Source organism: Numida meleagris, chromosome 5 (genome assembly GCF_002078875.1).
Source record: "Numida meleagris isolate 19003 breed g44 Domestic line chromosome 5, NumMel1.0, whole genome shotgun sequence".
Classification (NCBI taxonomy): Eukaryota; Metazoa; Chordata; class Aves; order Galliformes; family Numididae; genus Numida; species Numida meleagris.
The window spans coordinates 34,042,669-34,062,780 of record NC_034413.1 but is presented as its reverse complement, the minus strand read 5'-3'; the positions used below and the strand labels follow the sequence as shown (position 1 = coordinate 34,062,780).

Genomic DNA, 20,112 nt, shown 5'->3' with positions numbered 1-20,112 from the left:
AATTAAGTAGAAAGGCTCCAGTGCTTCTATTAAATGTGCCCATATTACTTTGTCTAAGTGAAAATAAATGAAGATCCTGCTTTCTGAATCAATAGGGCATTATGAATTTCTCATTGTGCATGATTACCTGTTATCATTATAATCAATGAATATGTACAGAGTAAAAATTCCTGTTATATTCAGCATTACTCTCTTTTGGAAATCAGAATAAACTTGCAGGACCAGCTCACTCTTTGCTAGCTCAGCTACTCCATGGAGTAGCAAATACACTTCTGTAAGTACATTTGCTCTTTTCTCACCTCCACTAGCATCAGTAAGTTCAGTTCTCCGCAGAAAGCCAAGGTACCCAGTCCGAGCCCATATGGTCTGAGTATCTCCAAAACTCAAGCGAGCAGTAAAGTGATCAGCATGCAGTGCTTCTTCTCCATACACTGTATAGTAACCAGTAGCATTGTGTGGACTACTCACCCATATCTAGAGGATTAAAAAAAATAATGAATAGAGGGGAACTATTCCAAAATAAACATCGGTTATTTTGCCACACTTGAGCAGCTTAATTTATTGATTTAAATGTTGTTTTATTAAAGTAATTAACTTCTGCTTCATAGAAAATGACCAGGAAAAAAGGAGTAAAAAAGAGTTTTATATACATGTAATTGGAGAAGGTAAAGAGGAAAAATGAACTTGGCATTTGACATACTAGAAAGGGACACCTGTTAACCTGCAATCATCTCTTAGAAGATTGGTATCTTAGTACACACAAATCCAAATGCAGACAAAAACTGATTAAACCAAGCAGCAAACCTCATCACTACTATCCAGTGGGGGAGTTTATAATGATAACAAGGTGTCCACTGCCTCCTGTAGCTACCACTCAGACACAGACCAGTTAACTAATATCGTCTGGTCCTAGCATGCAATATTTCCGCACAAGAGGGAGAAAGCCATGTGGATATTCACAGAAGAATATAAAGTTCCATCTCTCTGCTGAATTGATTTCCTTACCACATTAAGGTGTTTGTGGCTGTCCAAATAAGACATGCATTTATCAAATACGATTTACCTATATATTAAATCACTGCTGATAAACAAAGTACAACGTATCAAAACTTTACCTCTCCTAAATGTGAGTCTCCCAGAGGTCCCTTAGTTTCTGTGTGTGCTATGATGACTTTTACCCCTGGAAGGATCTTCAGCAGGAAACAAATGTTTAAAACTGAAGTTAACAAAAGTTGAATTCATCAAAAGAAAGGTAAGTTAATAATGCAGAGCCACAGAAGTCAATAGTCTGTGCAGTTCCTCCCTCCATAGGTATCAACCATCTCTTCCTACTAAGTTGTTTAATCATTTAACCTCTACGCAGCTATTTCACAGCTCGTATTTAGCTGAAGAGCTGATCTTTCATACCTGAAAAATGCTTTCTGTGAAAAGGCCTGTGATTTTTTTCAGCTACAGCAAGCAACACATCCTATTACTTCACTTTAAAACCTTGCTTTATTTTAACTCTTGTTCATTTTATGCTCTCTCTAGTGCATCTCCTAGATATACTGTGATTAATGAAGCATATTCAGCCTCTCATTGCACAGATTCTGTACTGAGATAAGTAGTTCACCACCTAGAGAAGGGTAGCAAGGAAAAAAGATTGCTCTGTCTCTCACCTTCCCAGACTCCATAAGTGGCAAACTGTGTGGAGAACCTCTCTCTACCAAACGTACCCTGAGAAAATAAAAGAAGAATGCATTTGTAGAAAGATCCATGAACTGAAATAGAAGTAAAACAGATGTGTTTCAGTATATCCAGTGTTATTCTACCCTGCACTGACACAACCATAATGATGCCAGCCACTTATGCACAAAACAGTTGAGAGTTTTTAGCTGTCTTCAAGACTTCAGTATTAGTATTCCCATGTATGATGTTTCTTCTAAGAATCAGAAACTCAGCTCTCTAGTGAGATGAGTAACTAATTCCAGCAAATCTCTAAGGCTCCAGTTCCACCAGCATTTCACATTCACCTTCTTTATTGGGTTCTTCTGGGCCTCTGCTTCCCACACTGAATCATAGCAGTGTTGGTAGTAATTACAAAAAGTGAAGAGCAAGCAGCCTAAAAAGAATGAAGTGACATTATACAGTCCATAAGTAGCATAAATTATGACAGCAGAGCTTCAGAAGAAGCAAAAAACTGAGCACAGTAGGAGGGGCATACAAGAGAAGAGGCCGCTATCAATTATGCAATATTACACTAGTGCAACACTTACTAGCTAGAACTGACTAACACAGTGGGAACGTTGAGACTATGGTTGAACTTGATTTAAATGCCAAATCCGGTTGATGACTTCTGGCAGCTAAGACTCAAGCTTCAAAAAATAGAGATGGGAGTAAAAAAAAAAACCTGCAGTTAACATCCCTGATTTAACATTATCAATATAAAAAAATTAAAGCAAAGACACCAAGTGTTGATATATGTGTTTCTTAAAGTAAGTACAGAAACAAATACATAGATGTATGAATACTATTAAAATTACAGTCTGAACTTGGTACTGCCAACAGTTGTATCAACTAAGTTAACTAAAAGATGAAGATAATACAGACATAATGACTACAGATTAGAATTGATAGAACTTATCCTAAGCAAGATTCCAGATGATGTTTGCATGTGTGGCCTGAAGAAAAAAAGTCTAAGGGGGAAGCTAACGGTACTTTTTCACTATTTAAATGATAATTACAGGGAAGGTGATGCCAGATTACACTGAGTTGTACACCATAAGAAGAGGCCAGGGACAAAAGACACAAGAAGAGAAATGAGAGTAAGGAATACATCTCCTTCAGAGCTGGGTGTCATCCTCAAGACATGAACCCAGATAGCAGACAGATCCCAATTCTTGGAGATTTTTCAAACTGAACTGGTCCTGGTCTTCAGTGACCTGATGAAGCTTTGAAGATGACCCTGCTGTGAGCATCAAGTCACATGAGGAACATCTTGTAATCTTGCCCAGCCAACTCTTCCTGCAGTTCTGCGACTAACCAGACAGGTGGCAAGCCACCTTTTGCTGGCAGTATGGTCATGTAAGGAACAGTTAATGAGTCTGAACCAACAGCCATTTAGGTGAGGGTCTAGAAAGGAAGAGCAGAACAAGTGATGGTGGAGGAAATGCTGGACCACTTCTAAAACATGGGATTTGCTAGGATGGAGGTTCCTTTTAGTTCAGTGATGAAATATCAGAAATATCCTACTGCCAAGGATATTTCAGGGTTATTACAACATGGATGATTTTTCTTTTTCTACAGTCATTTAATGGTTAATGCTTTAACAGAAATAATCTGTACCTGTCATGTCGAAGTGCTCTCATATCTACATAGACTGTTGTTGGATCTGGTCCTGCTGTTCCCTAAGAATACAAAGGAAGTAACAAATTCAAAATAAGCCAGAAAATTCTGTTTTCATTTTCACAGACAAGTAAATCGACAAAATCCTCTCCCCCTTTTAGTGACATTTATCACGTACTGTCCTAATCTACCAAAATCACAGTAAGAATATTACCCCTCTAGAGTGACTGCCATAAAACATTGATGTTTAATGCAATTGTATGTCCATTTCAGAAATGCATTCAGAATAGAAATGCATTTTAGAATAGAAATTAGTAAATTTACTACTAGAAATCAGTAAATGAACACATAGGCAAAGCATGCATTTATACAGCTAACTCCTAAAAGTTTACAGAATTTTGTTAAGCGTCTCCTCTAAAAACACTAAATAGTATGTACGCATAAACCTACACAGACATAATCCCTTTCTTAAAGCACAGCTGTTCTACTTCATAAAAGTTTTGTTAACTTTGAAGAAAAAAATATTCAAGTAAATCATACCTGTAACTATGCCCTATCTTTTCAAGGCTCCTGCAAGTAACAGTCTAGACAGAGGCAGACATCTATTAAAGCCAGAGGATAAACCTTCTGGCCTACTTTGAAGAGTGGTCAGACTCCTAAAACAAATCCATTTCCCAGCATGGGTACAGGCAACTTGTTTTTGTTGGTGGTTTCCCCCTCACCCTCCTACTCAGAGTTTAAACTCAAGGTAACTTGAAACTAGTGTGAAATGTGTATTTAAACTAAAAAGTGGGTTTTTAAACTAAAAAGGATTAGCAGTTATTCTCCTCTGTGCTGGGAAATTCAGTATAGCTTCTCATTTTAGAAGGGTTTTAAAATGAGGCTGCTTTGTTATCAGCTCCAGAGCACAGTGCTAGAAAACAGCAACGCCTTTATAATGGCATTCCCTTCAACTTCTGTAGAACTGCCAAGGAGTCAGATTATGGTCTTTCCCTTTAGAAAGATACCGTTCACTAACATCAATCCTTGCTATACCTCAGTATTACTTGAGAATGAGGTGATGTACTTCAGCTGCAAGTGTTTTTATGAAAAAATAAACAACAACAAACACAAAACTCACTAAACTTCTTTAGAAAAAAAACTGCTTGATCAAAATTCCCTCAAGCAGGACTCATTCAATATAGAGCAATGCCACTGAACCAGACTGACTTTAAGACAATACAAGCACATACATGCAACACTATACCTGTTCAGCCAACTTGCCCAGCCTGTTTGGCTGACAGTGGGACCACAAACAGAAGTAATCGAGGCCATTAAAGTGTGTGAAAGAGAGAGAAAGGGGAAAAAAGAAAATACAAACAAAGAGGCACTGGAGACATAAGATACACACAGTAAGACAGAAAACAAAACTCATACTGTTTTAGAATGAAAATTTTCCTTCCAGGTTACTTAAGAGCTTGGCATTTAAAGTGGTTCACTGGGAAACATGCAAATCCCAGTAAATAAACAAGAAGTTTAAGGCAGAGCATATGTAACACTTGCTGTTTTATCACAAATCCCTCCTCCACCTGAACATATCTAAACAGTGCTAGTACCTTCAGAAATACCTTCTCAAGTAGATCAGTCCAGTAAAGTTGGAAGATGTCACCTACTTATTTGCAAGCTAATTTGTACAAATACACAATGAGATTGGCTATAAATCTACTCATCAATACAAAAATATCTAGTACAATTACCACTTTAGAATAATGAGGGAAAGAGGGAAAGCAAACTAAGAAAACGCCCAAGAATGGAAAACAAAGATAAAAAGGTATAAAATAAGGAGAAAGCTTAAATGCCTGGCAGCCCTACATTCTTCATAATTTTCCTGGAATACTCTTCTTCAGGAAAACCTTTTTTTTAAAAAAAACAAGCATGAAGCAGAGTATTCTACCATAAAAAGAGACTGAAGATTTCACATCTCTCTGCTTGTGATTACCAGATGCTGCTCTGGATACAATCTGCCAACAGGGTTTTTGTGGTTTTTTTAAAGAACTCTCTTCTAGATTCTCAAAGCTGCCCCTAGATTGATTTCATAGGTACACACCTCCAAGCTGGAATGCAGAGGAAATTCTTAACTGGCCCAAATGTGATCTAAGTAGAAATACTTAGTTTGCACAGTTTGAACAACAAATATCCAAAAATTATTTTTTTTTTAATCCTTTTTCAGACAGGACATGCAGAAAGCTACGCTTTGACCCCTGGCATCTGAAGTGTTCTGTTCAAGGAATTTAGAGTCTTTTCTGCATGGTCTTCTTAATTTCATCTAGACCCTCCTAATTTTTTTTTAATTTTTCTACTAATTCATAAAATTCCTCTGGCCATACTTCTTTATAATTCGTTATTTAGAGCGTGCAAAAATTCTACCTCCTGCAGTACATAAGAAAACTGAGTGAACAGTTATGAATGACACCTGAATGTCAGGTGAACACTAAGCAATCAAAGACAGGTCTGGAACACTGCATGTCACTGTCTCCAGTCTGTGAAGAAGGGATGTGTAATATACAAGCCTATTCTCAATCTCAGAGCTTCCAATTTTATACCTTTAACTGGAAAAAATCCAACTCTCACATGAAATGAGACACATATATGCATGTGGATAATGCTCATTTGAGATATTTCAGAGTTAAAAACCAATCCAAAACAAAAGCCTATCAGCCTTTCTTTGGTCTGTAAGAGTTCTTACTTGGGGAACTCAATCTTCATTTAATTCTAAGTACACATAGAAGCTGCTTTTTAACAGCCAAAAGCTGCATCACATGAAGGCAGAAACTGTGTTCCTCTAAATATTTACCATGTTTATGAACAGGAAGTTGTGTATTTTTAGTAGTGCTCCTGCACAGCAGGGAGGGAAGAAATTTTGTAATAGTGATCCACCATACAGAAAGGCAAATCAATTGGTCAATTAGTACATAGAGGAGAAATTATCATAATCCACAACTTCAAAGCTTATTTAGCTTGGAGAAGAAGCAAGAAAGCAATGGAGTTGTAGCTCATATAGTTCACTAGAAAAAGAGTATGTGCAGCTTAACATGACTTCCCATAAAGTTCCCTGAGATACCATGTACAAGTGTAAGGAATAAGCAGTTTAATCTCACCTGTAAGCAAATTGCTACATTGACCCTGCATCCAAACGTAGTGCTCACTGCACGAGCAGAGAGACCCAGGTCTTTGAATAACTTGGAGAAAGACTGTGTTAATGCAATTCTTGGTCTCTCCTCCGCAACCACCATGCATGTTCGCACACAAGATAGATTAACTCCTTTCATCTGAGTGAAGAAAACAATACAGTTTAAATCTGCAATCAGAACTTCTACAATTAGGCCATTTAAATTTGTGGAACTGGCTGACCAGTACTGGCACAACTGATATGAACTCGTTAAACAATATGGATATGGACTGCATTCAGTTTGGTTCCATCCACCCAAGACAACCCTCTGAAACTGTGCCAAGCAGTTCTGAGGCAGAATTAGATGGGACAAAATGCAAACCACTCCTGTAATGTAGCTGCAACACAGCTATTCATCATTTTGAGCTGAGAAAACACAAAATACTATTGTGTCTTAGAGCTGGACAGGCAACCACAGGAAGATCACAAGAGACCTACCTGCTCCAAGTGCTACAGAGTCCAGATACAGGTAAAGCACTTGAGACATTATGAGTGCTCATCAGCATGAACATGAGCTTGTAACAGCTGGTTGTGGGCCATGATTCCTTCCAGTGAGGTTCAGGAGGACAAAGGGACAGATTTTTTTTTTTGGTCTATACTAAGAATAAGCACAACATAACGACCTTCTTGCATGTAACAAGCTGCCAAACATTCTCAGCAGAAGCACTGAGCACGAAAGCCATGGGAACTCCCCTACAGAAGAGGCAGAAGTGCTTTCTCAAATAAATTAAGCCTCAGTTAAGGCATTCCCTCAAACATACATGGGTGTGTTAGCATGTAATTATAGTTTTTAGGAAGATTACATAACTTTTCAGTTCAATACTTTTGATGTGAAGAGACTTGAAAACTGCTGAGACTTGCTAGATGTGGGACGAGGGGGGGGGGTGGGCAGGGGGCGAGGGTTTATGTTTGATTTCTCTTTTTTTTGTTGGCTTTTTTGGTCTTCCTAAGACACATGCATTTGTACGTCAGCATGTTGGACAGTTAAATTCACTTACCCGGAGCGTATCAGTCTGTGTCCCAAGCCCTTTGGTGCACATCTCCATCACTGAGTAAGAACAGAAAGTGACACGCACTTTGTACTGGCTTACAGTAGATAGCCACAAAGACACGTTACTCTCCAGTTCCAGAGGAGGGACAAGAATGGACTGATGACCCGAATATACACTAGGAAGAGGGAGAAAAAGTCACATGAGAACTTCAAGCCACCATAAATAGTGAAGTATTACATAAAACCAAAGAGAAGCAAACAATTGCATTAAAACTGAGAGCTCGGTATCTATTTGAATTTCAACTAATCTCCACAGAAAGCAAGTGTCTCACTGGGTTTCCACCTGATCAGTTGGCTATGAACAGTGGGTTAAAGTTAAGTTAATCTGAAGGTGAGTGTTTCTGTCTTGTAGTAAGCTGCACTGAACTACAGGCAATGCCTTGACATTTAGGCAACTTTTGTTTTTCATATATGTAAACTGTAGTTAAGAGAGAGGAAGAACACATGTGCCACACCACGAACCTTTACATTCTGTGTAGAGCCTCCTCCCATGGCTGCTTCCCTTGCAGGCCATGGCTGCAGTGCTGTTTCCACAGGCCTGTCGTCACTGGCATGCTGTCACCATCCCTACACTGCTACTTGTATAATAGATGGAACTAGATGACCCTTAAGGTCCCTTGCAACTCAAGTCATTCTGTGATTTTATGAATGTGTGAGGGAGAAAAGCAGCACTGCGCTGCTGCAGTTTGCATGCCTATGCTGGGAAAGTATTTAAAAAAAAAAAAAATCATACCAAATTTAATCATAAGAAAAAAGCAACTAGTCTACTAATTGTTTTAAAATACTGTAGATCACCTCTGAAGCATTCAAGCAATTCACTTTCCCATTCACCTCACTTCCCAATTACACACAAGTTCCATCTCCTTCTAGTAACGCCACCATCTTGCACTTTTCTGCAAAGTGAAATCTAAGGTATCTTAGTTCATAAGTGATATGCTAAGAAGCAAAGCCCGAAAATGTTCACATAACTACTGACACTAAAAAGTTAGCATTTTTGAGACATCATTACAGTTACAGATTTCAGATGACAAACTTGTTATATTATTATATTTTTCTTTGAGTTAAATGATCTTCAACACATACATTGCATCACTCAAGTTTTTACTGGAATTTTCCAGCCTCTACCACAGGTCTGTCCGTTTTGAAGTGTTTGTGTGAAATAATTAACTTGGTATCAGTTAATGTGTGTGGACAGAAAGTCAAATTCAGAATCACACCACCTCTTAATATTTTTTTTCTTAATATTATTTAGTCATTTCAAGACAGTAAATGCATGACCATACAGTCTCAAATTACCAAATGTTTTTGAGATCAGTTGCTATCAAGAAAATCAGAAACATGCCCCTCTCTAATATAGAACAGTTTATTCTAAAAAATAATAGCATCTCTAATTGTTTTTAAAAAGTATCTTGACACAATTGCCATTTCTCCCAAGGAGAGTCAATGTATGTTTGTAGTGAGCAACATAATTATTTGGGTTTTTTAAAATTTTATTTTATACAGTTTTCTTTTTCATTTAAACATTTTAAAATAGATAAAATCATTTCGTAACAGGATAGTCTCACAAAATTGGTGTTGAACAAACAACTCACATTGAACAAGCAGTCCTTGCATTAACTCTTGTATAGAGAGCATCTCACTCACAAACTTCGATTTCTTAAAAACATTTGTATAAATCCATATACAGATGTTATTTCTCCCATCACTGAGGTTTCTTCTCCTACCACCCTGCCTCATTTTATTGATGGCATAAATTATCAAATGCAGCCAAAGGTAGTTTTTTTGTTTTCCCTCAGTCCACATCCTTTCCAGTTGGGGGAATTAGAGAGGGAAGGAACAGGCTAACTAGTAAATGTAACCTTCTGTTTATAAAGTAACCCTTCATATTTGGTTTCTGCATTTTTAATGAGGTAATTAAACTATTTTTAATATCTAAATCTTTAGATTGCTTAAAGCAAATGGAATGTTTTAAAAGACCAAAAAAAAGAACTTTGCTTCCGTGTAAGATTTATTGCATTAGAGCAGTTATCTGACTGAGTCAAATGAGTTCTCATTCATTTTCAGAAATACTGCTTCCTTCAGCAGTATTTATTAATGCATAATACCAATTCTGCAATCAATGCCTTAATTCTCTTGTAAAAAGATACAGTTTATCCTCAGAGAATTTAGAAGTATTTATTAGTCAAAGTGAAATAAAGTCCCTTTGTTTTCCCCTTGAATTTTATATTGAATTCCACTTGCAAAACTCAAGTTACTCAAAAGTAACTGACATACTTAAATTAACTTTGTTACTAAAAAGCGTGTATTGTTATGAAACACCTACAAAAAGTTAACTGAGGTTACTTTGACAGTCTCACCCACTGTAACTAGCTTGGCTTCTGCAGAAGTGAAGAGAAAGCTGAGTGTGAAAACCTGTGATTCAAATAACATACCTGCACAAGCACCACAGAGCAAATCCCAAACCACAGTAGGGGTCAAGGCAGATAGCAATCTGACGTGAAGGGTACAGCTCACACTGTAGCTTTATAGAGCGACATAAGGCACTTGTAGCTGCATGTGACATCTAGAAGAGGAAATCAGACTTTCTTTTAGGACTTTTTTTAAAAAAGAGCATCATGTTTAATAACCAACAGAACTGTTTGCTGTAGAGGATGTAGCAACAGGTAATTATTTTTTTATGTGTCTTTCAAATATGAAAGAGATACAAATCCAAATTTTCAGCCTATTGCTAAGTGACATCTGTCATGGAGTCAAATGACATCAAGTAACACCTAACATCTCTGTGATAAACCACAAAAGAAAACATTTGTGAACTTGAACATGACCTGCCTTTAGTCTCCTCAATGACTCCCCACGTCCGACCAGGTAAGACTGAATGCTTCCAAAATGCATCAAGAAATGTTAATGTCAGGCAAATTTTAAAATAAGTCTTCTGACCACTAAAATGGTTCACTCATATTTTTTTGTTTGTTCTCTGGCAGGGATAATAAATGCGGAATGTACCAATAATATAAGGAAATTAAAATAGCTATCTCCCTTCAGGTACTTTACCTTTACTCCTGCTAATATACCAGTGGTAGACACGCTGAAGTCCAAATATGCCAACATATCTGGAGATGTAGGTCTGAAAATATTAGCCAGCTTCTTTTTAGGCATATCATCTATTAAAAATACATAAAAAGAGAAAGTATCATATTATCATTTTGGAAAGAGACCCCAGGGCAGCAGTGTATCTTTATATCATTATCACATTATAGCATTAATACTAGACGCTTCTGTAGTTTCTGGACAGCTATGTCAATGCAATGCAAGAGAGATCTATTCAATCAGACAGCTATGGTATAACAGAAGAAAGTCTCCAACCTACTTACATTTCCTGTCAGCTAATGGGCAAACATTCTGTACCTGTATCCAAAATAGTGGGCCATGTCTTAATATCTACAGCTGCTGCAGCTTCCTTGGATTTCAACAGTTTCGTTATCACTTGTGTGGTAAGTATACATGCAGACTTACTGACCTGTAAAACAAACAAACAAACAAAAACACTAAAAATATAAACTCAGTGAATTAATGCTCAATGATTTCATATCCATCCAAACAAGACAACTGGTACACTGAATACATAAAGAAAAACAGTAGAAGCAAAGCAATATAAATTACAACAACAGAAACAATATTTTAAATTAGCTAAAAAAAAAAATTCTTGTCCCAGTCACAGCACACTATTTTTTCTTTTCTAGCTTGTTTTACATTGTCAGTGGCAAAATAACTTATCTGGCAATGTCACTATCTGCATCAACTGACCTACACCCACTAGAAGCATTAAAATAAAAGTGTCTTATACATACCTCTACAATCATTTTGACAGTGGGCAGAGTGGTAGCAAGATTTTGAGGATGAGGCGGGCGAACGGTGATAGGTATACAGCCAGCATACAAACAGCCATAGAAAGTTGCTATCAAGTCTACTCCTGTGGAAAATATTTGTGAAATGAATGTAATTTCAACAGAACAAAAGGCCAAATCCTTTCACCAAAATCAAAATACGCACTGAGAAACTTTATTAAGATTTAAGTATTTGTCTTAAAGGTCTGTTAATAGGCTGGTTTTGGTCCTGCCCAATTCTGTAAGGTTAAAATAGCTTGCATTTGAGAGTTAGCAAGAAGTATTTAAAATCTACAAACTTTGAATTTGTAGAAATTTATTTTCATGGACAGGTAGCATTAACAAAATAATAAAATAGAATAAGGTACTGTAAGGAGGTACTGTTATTAAAGATGACTCATTCTTTTAAAAAGCATTTTTTTACATTATAACTACAGAATATACAGTCATTCTACTTTCACAGAATATTACTTTTTCCTGAAGTACACTTGTAAATACACACTAGCAATGCAAGTCTGAGGTCCAAATTTCATGTCTGGAGACAGTAATTCAGAAAAGAACAGGTGTTCATGAAAAAGATCAACACTGATGTCGCTCCTCTAACTTTCCATTTACATTTTTATTCCATTCTCTGGGATTGAAAATCCAGAATTTTATATGTAGTGTTGAACAAACTAATTTTGCATAACTGTACAGACATCTGAAGAGGTTAGATAAAATGTTCGGTAAATTCAGTTTGCCATTTGGAGAAGTAGCTTATTAGTAAAAGAGGAATTCTCTTCCTTGAAATACTAAGTCACTGCCATATGCCACAATATTAAATGGATGTTGGAAGGCTCTGCCTTGGAAAGAGCTGTTGTTTTTCTTGAGATTTTTGCTGTTTTGTATTGCCTTACCTGGAGGATAAACCAGGGCTACATGGTCACCAACATTCAGTCGTCCCTTCTCCATCAGTGCAACTGCCACTCTCTCTGCTCTCTTGTGCAACTGCATGCATGATGCAGTGCTAGCTACAGCGCCCTGCACAGAACAGAGGCAACTTCAGAAAACTCTGCAAAAAACTTTGCAGAGAACATTTTCAACACAGAATGAAGTACATGCTACAGATACTGCATTTCCTTTTCATTGCAGCTATTTTAACAACACAGCAAATAGATCTAAAGACTCTGTCAAAACATGCCTGGTGTTTCTGAAACCATTCTTCTGGTAACAAGAACTTTTAACATCTTAGAGAACTTTACACATATTATCTTGACATCAGACAGCAAAGCAATTTTTAAATGTATTTGATATCACAAAAACAATACCTTGCAAATGCTTAAAATTTACAGTCCAAGGAAGATAAAAACAACATTAAAGTTTCAGCAGCAAGTGAAGAACTGCATTAGCTTTGTCTCATTTCAGAGTGTGTGAGGATGAATTACAGAAAGCTATCAAACATTTTTCAACCTGTTGGTGCTACCCTGATTTTAGTGCTTTCTCCTTATTCAACAACTCCTTATACTGTTTCCACATCTCTGTAAGTATTATCATTCCATTGTGTGGAAAGGAGCCCATATAATCAGTTTCAGAGGTGTTGGTTCAAACCAACATCTGCATTAAGTATTCAGACATTGTGCGAACAGCAGAGCCAATTTGCTCTGCTGTAACTTAGCTAGACCACCAACCTTAAGGGTTTCTCTATATTAACAACAAAATAATAAATAACAAGCACAAAATCTTGGTTAACCCCAGAGCTTCTGGAACATAGAGAAACGCAGGTATACACTTGCCAAAAACCTCAAATAAAAAGCAGTTAAATTCTTCTTCTTCTGAGGTATCCCCAAAATGTCATGGAGTTTACTAGAGGCTTAATCCAGCTTTTTACATGAAGACAGAAAAGATCCTTTCGTTACCCAGTCTAGGAAATGGCGCCTTACCCTTGAAGCTGTAAGGCCAGGATATATGTCTGCTTCTGAGACTAAACTTTGATTCGAGAAAAAGTGGTGGGACAACCACACCAGAAGGAAACAGTCAGAGACAAAATCAAGCCTCCCACCACACAGACAAGGATTATCACAGCAAATATCTGTTATGTAAGTATTCAGTTTCAAGTCCAAGACAAGATGCCTCAGCCCAAGCTGTCAAATCCAAAGCCTAGTCTGATGCAGGATGGTATTGGCACCCTACTCAGTTTTACAAAGAAAACTTATTAAAGAGCAAATCTGTGAGCTGAAGTCATGCACAATAAAAACAGGAAAATTAGGCAAGTGTGTTCCTGAGATGGGAATGCTAACAGCTCAAGGACTTTGTACAGAAATACTGTCACGAAAAAGTCTAAAACTGAAGGATTTCTCATGCGGACTGATAAAAACACTGATGGTTAGCACTGCAAGCTTGTTAGTCTCAGCTCAAGGCATGTGTTCACCAGGAGATAATTTCTTTGTGCTTAAGTTCCATATTGCCTTTTTGCAGTCCCTTTGTTAAAGGTAAAATCTGCCAGAACAAAATGACCTAGAAAGGGACTTCTCCATACTAGAAAACTTCCCTCTTCACTGAGAGATGTAAACCTATTCTCTGGTTTTTAACTATAACAAATTAGTTTCATCTGCTAAAGAAGAGTCTCAACAGACAAGTCAGAACTTCAAAATACGCCCTAAACCATTCTGCTTGCCTGAATGAAACAACCAAACCCCTTACTTCCAAAATCTTACTTACCAAATCCCTTACATTCCAGAACTGCTGCCTTAACTTCTGAAAACCCATCTGATATCTCACTGTGGTACAGTACAGCACAAGAGTAGACCAGTGTAGACCACTTTTAGTGTCACTGGCTTGTTATCATCACTGGAAGTGTAGCTAGCGAGCACAGGCTAAAACCAAAATTGATTTCTGGAGACTAACTTTGCCTCCTGGAAATAAAGGAGAATAGAATGGACAAAGGGAAAAGCGTGCCAGAACAAAAGCAGAAGAATCTCCAAAACTACTGACAATCAAGTGCAGAACAGAGTGGCTATAAGGGAATATGATCTATCTGCTGAGAAACAATACTGTTGCCTTGTCATAAGTCATAAGTGCTACAAAAGCTCTCAAATAAACTAAACAACCTGTGCTCCCAAATTGACTGATTTACTTGTTCATGTTTGAGTGACTCTTAATTGCCACCTTTTTAAGAGGGCAAGGCTAGCAAAGGACACAGCATCAATGTCTCCTGAAGTGTGTGCAATGCTTCAGGAAAACAAAACTCTAAAGCTCAAGGGTTCATAGAATCATAAAATCGTTTGAGTTGAAAGGGACCCTAAAAGGTCAGCTAGTCCAGTCCCTCTGCAAGACATTTACAGCATCAGGTTGCTCAGAGCCTGGTCCAGCTTGACCTTGAATGTCTACAGGGATCTGGCACCTACCACATCTCTGAGCAACCTGTTCCAGTGCCCCACCACCCTTACTGTAAAAAACTTCTTCCTTCCATCCAATCTAAATCTCCCCTCTCAGTGTGAAACCATTTCCTCGTGTCCTATCACAACAGATCCTGCTAAAGACTCTGTTACCTTCTTTCTTATAGCCCCCTTTGAAAAGCGGATCTCATGTCTCCTCCTCCTTCTCTTCTCCAGGCTGAACAGCCTCAGCTCTCATAGCATGTCCTCTCAAGGAAAGTGCTCCATTCCTTGGACCATTCATGTCTCTCCTGTACTGAGGACTCCACATCTGGATGCAGCACTCCAGGTGAGGTCTCACAGCACAAAGCAGAGGGGCAGGATCACCTGCTTGCCCTGCTGGCCATGCTACTTTTGATGCAGCCCAGGATACAGTTGGTTTTCTGGGCTGCGAGGGCACATTACTGGCTCGTGATCAGCTGCCATCCACCAGTACTCCCAAGCCTTTTACAGCAGGGCTGTGCTCTATCCTTTTGACTCCCAGCTTGTACTGATAGTGGGGGTTGCCATGACCCAAGTGCAGGACCTTGCACTTGGCACTGTTGAACCTCATGAGGTACACCTGGGCCCACTGTTCAAGCCTGTCTAAGGTCCCTCAGGATGACATCCTACCCCCTGGGTATGTCGGCTGCACCCCACACTTGGTGTCATCCACAAATTTGCTGAGGGTACACTCGATACCACTGTCCATGTCACTGATGGAATATTAAAGAGCACTGGTCCCGGCACTGACCTCAGAGGGGCTCCCCTTGTCACTGATCTCCATCCTGACATTGAACCATTGACCACCACTCTTTGGGTATAGTCTTGCAATCAGCTCCTTGTCCACCAAATAGTCCACCCATCAAATCCATATCTTTGCAATTTGGAGTGAAAGATGCTAGGAGAGATTCTGTCAAAGGCCTTACTGAAGGCCAGACAGATGTCATCAGTTACTCCTCCTTTGTCCACTGACACAGTTATGCCATCATAAAAAGCCACGAAGTAGGCCAGACAGGATCTGTTTTTGGTGAAGCCATGGCTCTCTGCCTAGGTCCCATATCTTCTCATTAAAAAAATTCCCCAACTCTAATCTCCTCTCACTCTTATTCTCAGGGTCAAAGACAGATTGTGACTTCCATTAATATGACAGAATTGTTTTTCATCAGGAAAGGCAACTACTGCAATGTTTTTAAGCTAGAAATGCTGAATGTATGATAGAATTTCAGATACAGACTACAATTCCAGATGTAGAAAAATTATGCTGCTTTCAAAGTAGCAATGATTTATGTTCACTTCAAAACCATGACATCCCACATCAAAATAACTTAAAGCATTGTAGGAAAAAGATTTCTACATGCTATTTTCTTAGAATCCAAACAATAGTTTGCTAACCTTGATCTCAAAATAAGATGTAAGTTGCATCTCACCTTGGAATTTAACAGCAGGAAGAGGGTATGATCTGGAGTTGTCTGAGCTCGCCACTGAAGAACATCTGCTAAATACAGAAACTGAAAAAGATGGATTGAAAACATTAAGATTTATTAAAAATGCCCCATGATTAGTTTCAGCAGAATACCATGACTGTTCTTTGCTCACTTTGAAGGAACTAATTCAAATGTTTAATATTGCTAGGATGCCTGTGTTACCTTTCTTGCCTGGTCATTATCCTCCAGCTGGGTAACATCTCTCCCTGAGGCTTGTGCAATTCTCTTTCCAGCAACAAGGTTTCCTACTACCATTGAAGCAGGACCAACATCTGCATTAAAAAAAAAAAGCGCAAAATGAGAAAAATAAAATGTAAGGAACATACAGTTATCAATAATTAATTCTGCAGATTAATACCAAATCCACATGGAATATAGATAGGATAAGATGAAAAGCAAAAAAAGAAAGATAATATTCTACAGAAAAAGAGAGAGGAGGATAATATGGCACACTAAACCAGTCTAGTACTCATTCAGTAAACTGTGGTCTAGTTGCACTTCAGTTTTCTTGCAAGAGCTGCAGCATGGCTGAGGACTGTCTTTGCAAGTTGGCCAGCACAGGGACAATTTACAATATAGCTATGGAAGCATGAAATTGGTACATGCTGTCTGTCCTTGCATTTACATGGGGTTAAAGGCAGACAATAACATCCTCACCAAGCATGGGGCTGCTCTGACAAAACCACTAGTTCTGCTAATGTAGGCATCTTAAAGCCATCCAATACGCAAGGTCCTGAGCTGTCACACTGCCACTGCGGCATTCTCTACACGTGCCGTCAGGAAGAGACATGCAGAACACTTTCTGGTTTACTCACCTGGTTGTTTCTGTCGAGGCTTAGGCAGGTTAGTAACACAAGTATGCGGGCACATCAAGACATTACAAGGGTGCAGTGCACCCTCTAAAAAGCGCTGCTTGGTTTCTGAAATATGAATTCCTCCAAGTGGTGCTTTTGGCAAAGTGTTGGCTGGCACCAAGGCAAGACAGTAGACACCCACTTGGTGAATGCTATCAATTGCCTTGATAGAGAAGAAAAGAATACATTGCATATTATCAACGGTGATGTAGCTAAAGCAAGAATTTGAATTCAAGTAATTCAATAACATTAAAGTTTTTACTTGCACCACAATTTGCAAATAAAGGGTCCAATTCTGCACTCACTGAACTCATAGAAGTTGTGCCATGACTTCAATGGGAGCAGGAGCAGACCCAGGACTTTGGCTTGTGCACTCTATCAAGGAGATGCCACCTGCACATCAGGGATTAGGAAAGTATCTTAAAAGTGGGCAAAAAGTGCAGAGATTTTAAAAAGCCAAAACTATATCAGCAAATTTAACATGTACGGCACAATCACAAAAGCACAGTAGAACATAAAATCACAAAAACAGGAAAGAAAACATCCTGCTCCCTAAAACTTGACTGTCTATTTTAGCTAAGACACTTCTAAAAACAGAAATAATATTTTCTCTTGTCAAAACCAGCTCATTGCCAGTTATTCCCTTCAAAAAAAATTACAAAACTGAAACCAGACAGAAACCATAATTACACAACTGTCTTACACTTATGAGGTCTTTTCCCTTAAGCTGTTCTCTCTGGCCATCCCATCATTTGTTCCCTCAATAGTCTTCTTCCATAACTGTGCTCTCTCACTTTTTACATGACTGCTCAATTCATTCCAAGATCCTTAAATGCAACTATGAGAATTCTCCTCCCTTCTGCCCCACCAGAGAAGCACAATACAGCAAGCAGGGCAAAAAAGATTCAATGCTTACCATTGGTGATATAGAATAAGGATGTTAGTGTCTTAGATTTTAGCATCTGTTTTGATACTCGACACTAAATACCCTTAAACATTTCTGACTTAACTCTCCCAGCCAGTATGAAATCAGTAGATACATGAAGAATTAAAATAAAACAGAAACTATAATCATAGTAATATTAAGTTCAAAAACATTCTGAAAGTCTTTTTACGTAATTTTTGTTAGCTGTCAGCTCTGAAATACATTCAGAAGTCAGCTTATCGTTAACTCTAGTTACACTGAAAGCTTTTTCATAAGGAAAACAGATGCTTTAAGATTATCATTTCGTACATTACCCTTATTCACCTGGATAGAGAGAAAGGACAGATCAGACTACCTGTAGAACCCTGCTCATCCACTGAAAACTATCCTCTTCTGATGCATCAGGGCGCTGCTCTGCCACAAGCACTATTCGATCATCATGCAAAACGGTCACAGAAAAAACTGCTATCCTAAAATGCAAAGGACAGAAGAATGATAAGATGCAACATATGATTAACATAGCATGGCTTATTATAACATGGAAATGACTGCAATCTTTGGTAGTAGTGCTTCAACACATATTCATTATGCACATATTAACATATTAACACATATTCACATTATTCATGCCACATCACCACAAAATCACAGACAAATTCAGAACAAATGCAGGTTCACTTCTGTAGTATATTTATATTGTAGGGTTAAGTGAATCTGCAGTCACCAACGTGTTTAACACAGGCAGATTCCATACATGTAGGGTCTGTGCAAATCTTCCCTATTTAACTCCATCATGCACACTAAATGTTTTGCTTTTACATACTTTATATCTCCGGACAGACAACAATTGTTCTAAATTAGCAGTATATGCACTGAAAATACTTACTCCCATTTGTGAATTAGTTTTAGAACTGCAACTTCTTGGAAAGAATATTAATCATGTCTTAACTAGGTATCTGGCATTATTTTTATGATAAGTGAATTAAACTAGCAATGCAAAAACAAAGAAAGCCTGACTTTCAGTCAGTAATAGTTCTATGTCATCGCCACTGCTGCAGAAGAAAAATACCCGAACCAAGAGAAGAGCAGACAGGCTAGTGATACAGCATGCACGCTCCTTGAAAGTCCTTGAGCAGTATCAACATTTCTACTTTGCTCTTTAGAACATGCTGCAAAGGTCTTACCTAGGCCACTCTGCATAAGAGTGCTCAGGGGGACAAAGGGGAGATGTATTTTATATTCTCTATCGAGCTTAACTTGACATTCTTAAGAGAAGCTTTTAAATAAGTTTTAAACAGACACTTAAAATTAGCAGCAGAGTGTCAAATTCTTATTTGGCATACTACAACCTTATGTCATCTTTCCTGCACAGTACATGTGTAAAAATTACCATGCAGAACTCCCATATAGACTATATTGCTTGATCATAGTTTGAGGGTGAACAAAAGTAACAATGTTCAATCAGTGCTTGTGAAGTTTTTAATATACTCACCTTCCACGATAGACAAATTTCATTGGTTCTACTGCCAATGCTGTGGCTACCACGTCATCTGCATTATGTCTGCGACCACTAACTGTTATTAGGCCATCCAATTTTCCTACCACAAACACGAGATAGTCCTGAAAAGAAGACAAGATTAGAAACAGAGGAGAAAAAATCCTGCTGACTCCTCCATCACTCAGAGTTGGGTATCAGGACAAAGTGAGGCCAAGATTGCTCATTCACACTTACAGGACCCACAAAGCCAAGCAGTCCTGTTCTTGTAAAGGGCTGATCTGAAACAGGCACACCGGTGGCTGTCACTGGAATGGCCTGAAAGAACACAGAATAAATATTCAGACACTCAGTTAAAATACTTCCTGCCTCTGTTTCACTTCAGCTCTATGCTCAGCTGAAAAATTACCTGATTACAACATTTACTACCATGTGAAATATGAACAGCTTCTTGAATAATGAAGAATATGTTCAGTTCATCTAACTCAGCAT

At 38.2% G+C, this 20,112-nt stretch overlaps 1 protein-coding gene across 5 annotated transcripts in view; it reads right to left on the bottom strand.

The window, feature by feature from the left end:
• The window catches only part of DIP2A (disco interacting protein 2 homolog A), a 122,260-nt gene that overhangs the window by 5,691 nt on the left and 96,457 nt on the right, over positions 1 to 20,112 (bottom strand). For 4 of the 5 annotated variants that reach the window (XM_021398743.1, XM_021398744.1, XM_021398745.1 and 1 more), the window contains 17 exons: positions 19,858 to 19,938; positions 19,618 to 19,745; positions 18,481 to 18,595; positions 17,162 to 17,363; positions 16,509 to 16,618; positions 16,290 to 16,370; positions 12,364 to 12,487; positions 11,432 to 11,553; positions 10,989 to 11,100; positions 10,635 to 10,744; positions 10,016 to 10,146; positions 7,531 to 7,699; positions 6,462 to 6,632; positions 3,325 to 3,386; positions 1,659 to 1,716; positions 1,116 to 1,190; positions 300 to 474 (listed from right to left, as the gene is read on the bottom strand). In XM_021398743.1, the coding sequence (XP_021254418.1) occupies positions 300 to 474; positions 1,116 to 1,190; positions 1,659 to 1,716; positions 3,325 to 3,386; positions 6,462 to 6,632; positions 7,531 to 7,699; positions 10,016 to 10,146; positions 10,635 to 10,744; positions 10,989 to 11,100; positions 11,432 to 11,553; positions 12,364 to 12,487; positions 16,290 to 16,370; positions 16,509 to 16,618; positions 17,162 to 17,363; positions 18,481 to 18,595; positions 19,618 to 19,745; positions 19,858 to 19,938 (2,026 nt within the window). Of the gene's footprint in view, positions 1 to 299; positions 475 to 1,115; positions 1,217 to 1,658; positions 1,717 to 3,324; positions 3,387 to 6,461; positions 6,633 to 7,530; positions 7,700 to 10,015; positions 10,147 to 10,634; positions 10,745 to 10,988; positions 11,101 to 11,431; positions 11,554 to 12,363; positions 12,488 to 16,289; positions 16,371 to 16,508; positions 16,619 to 17,161; positions 17,364 to 18,480; positions 18,596 to 19,617; positions 19,746 to 19,857; positions 19,939 to 20,112 lie in introns of those variants that run through there. The other variant, XR_002439327.1, reaches the window with a different exon arrangement.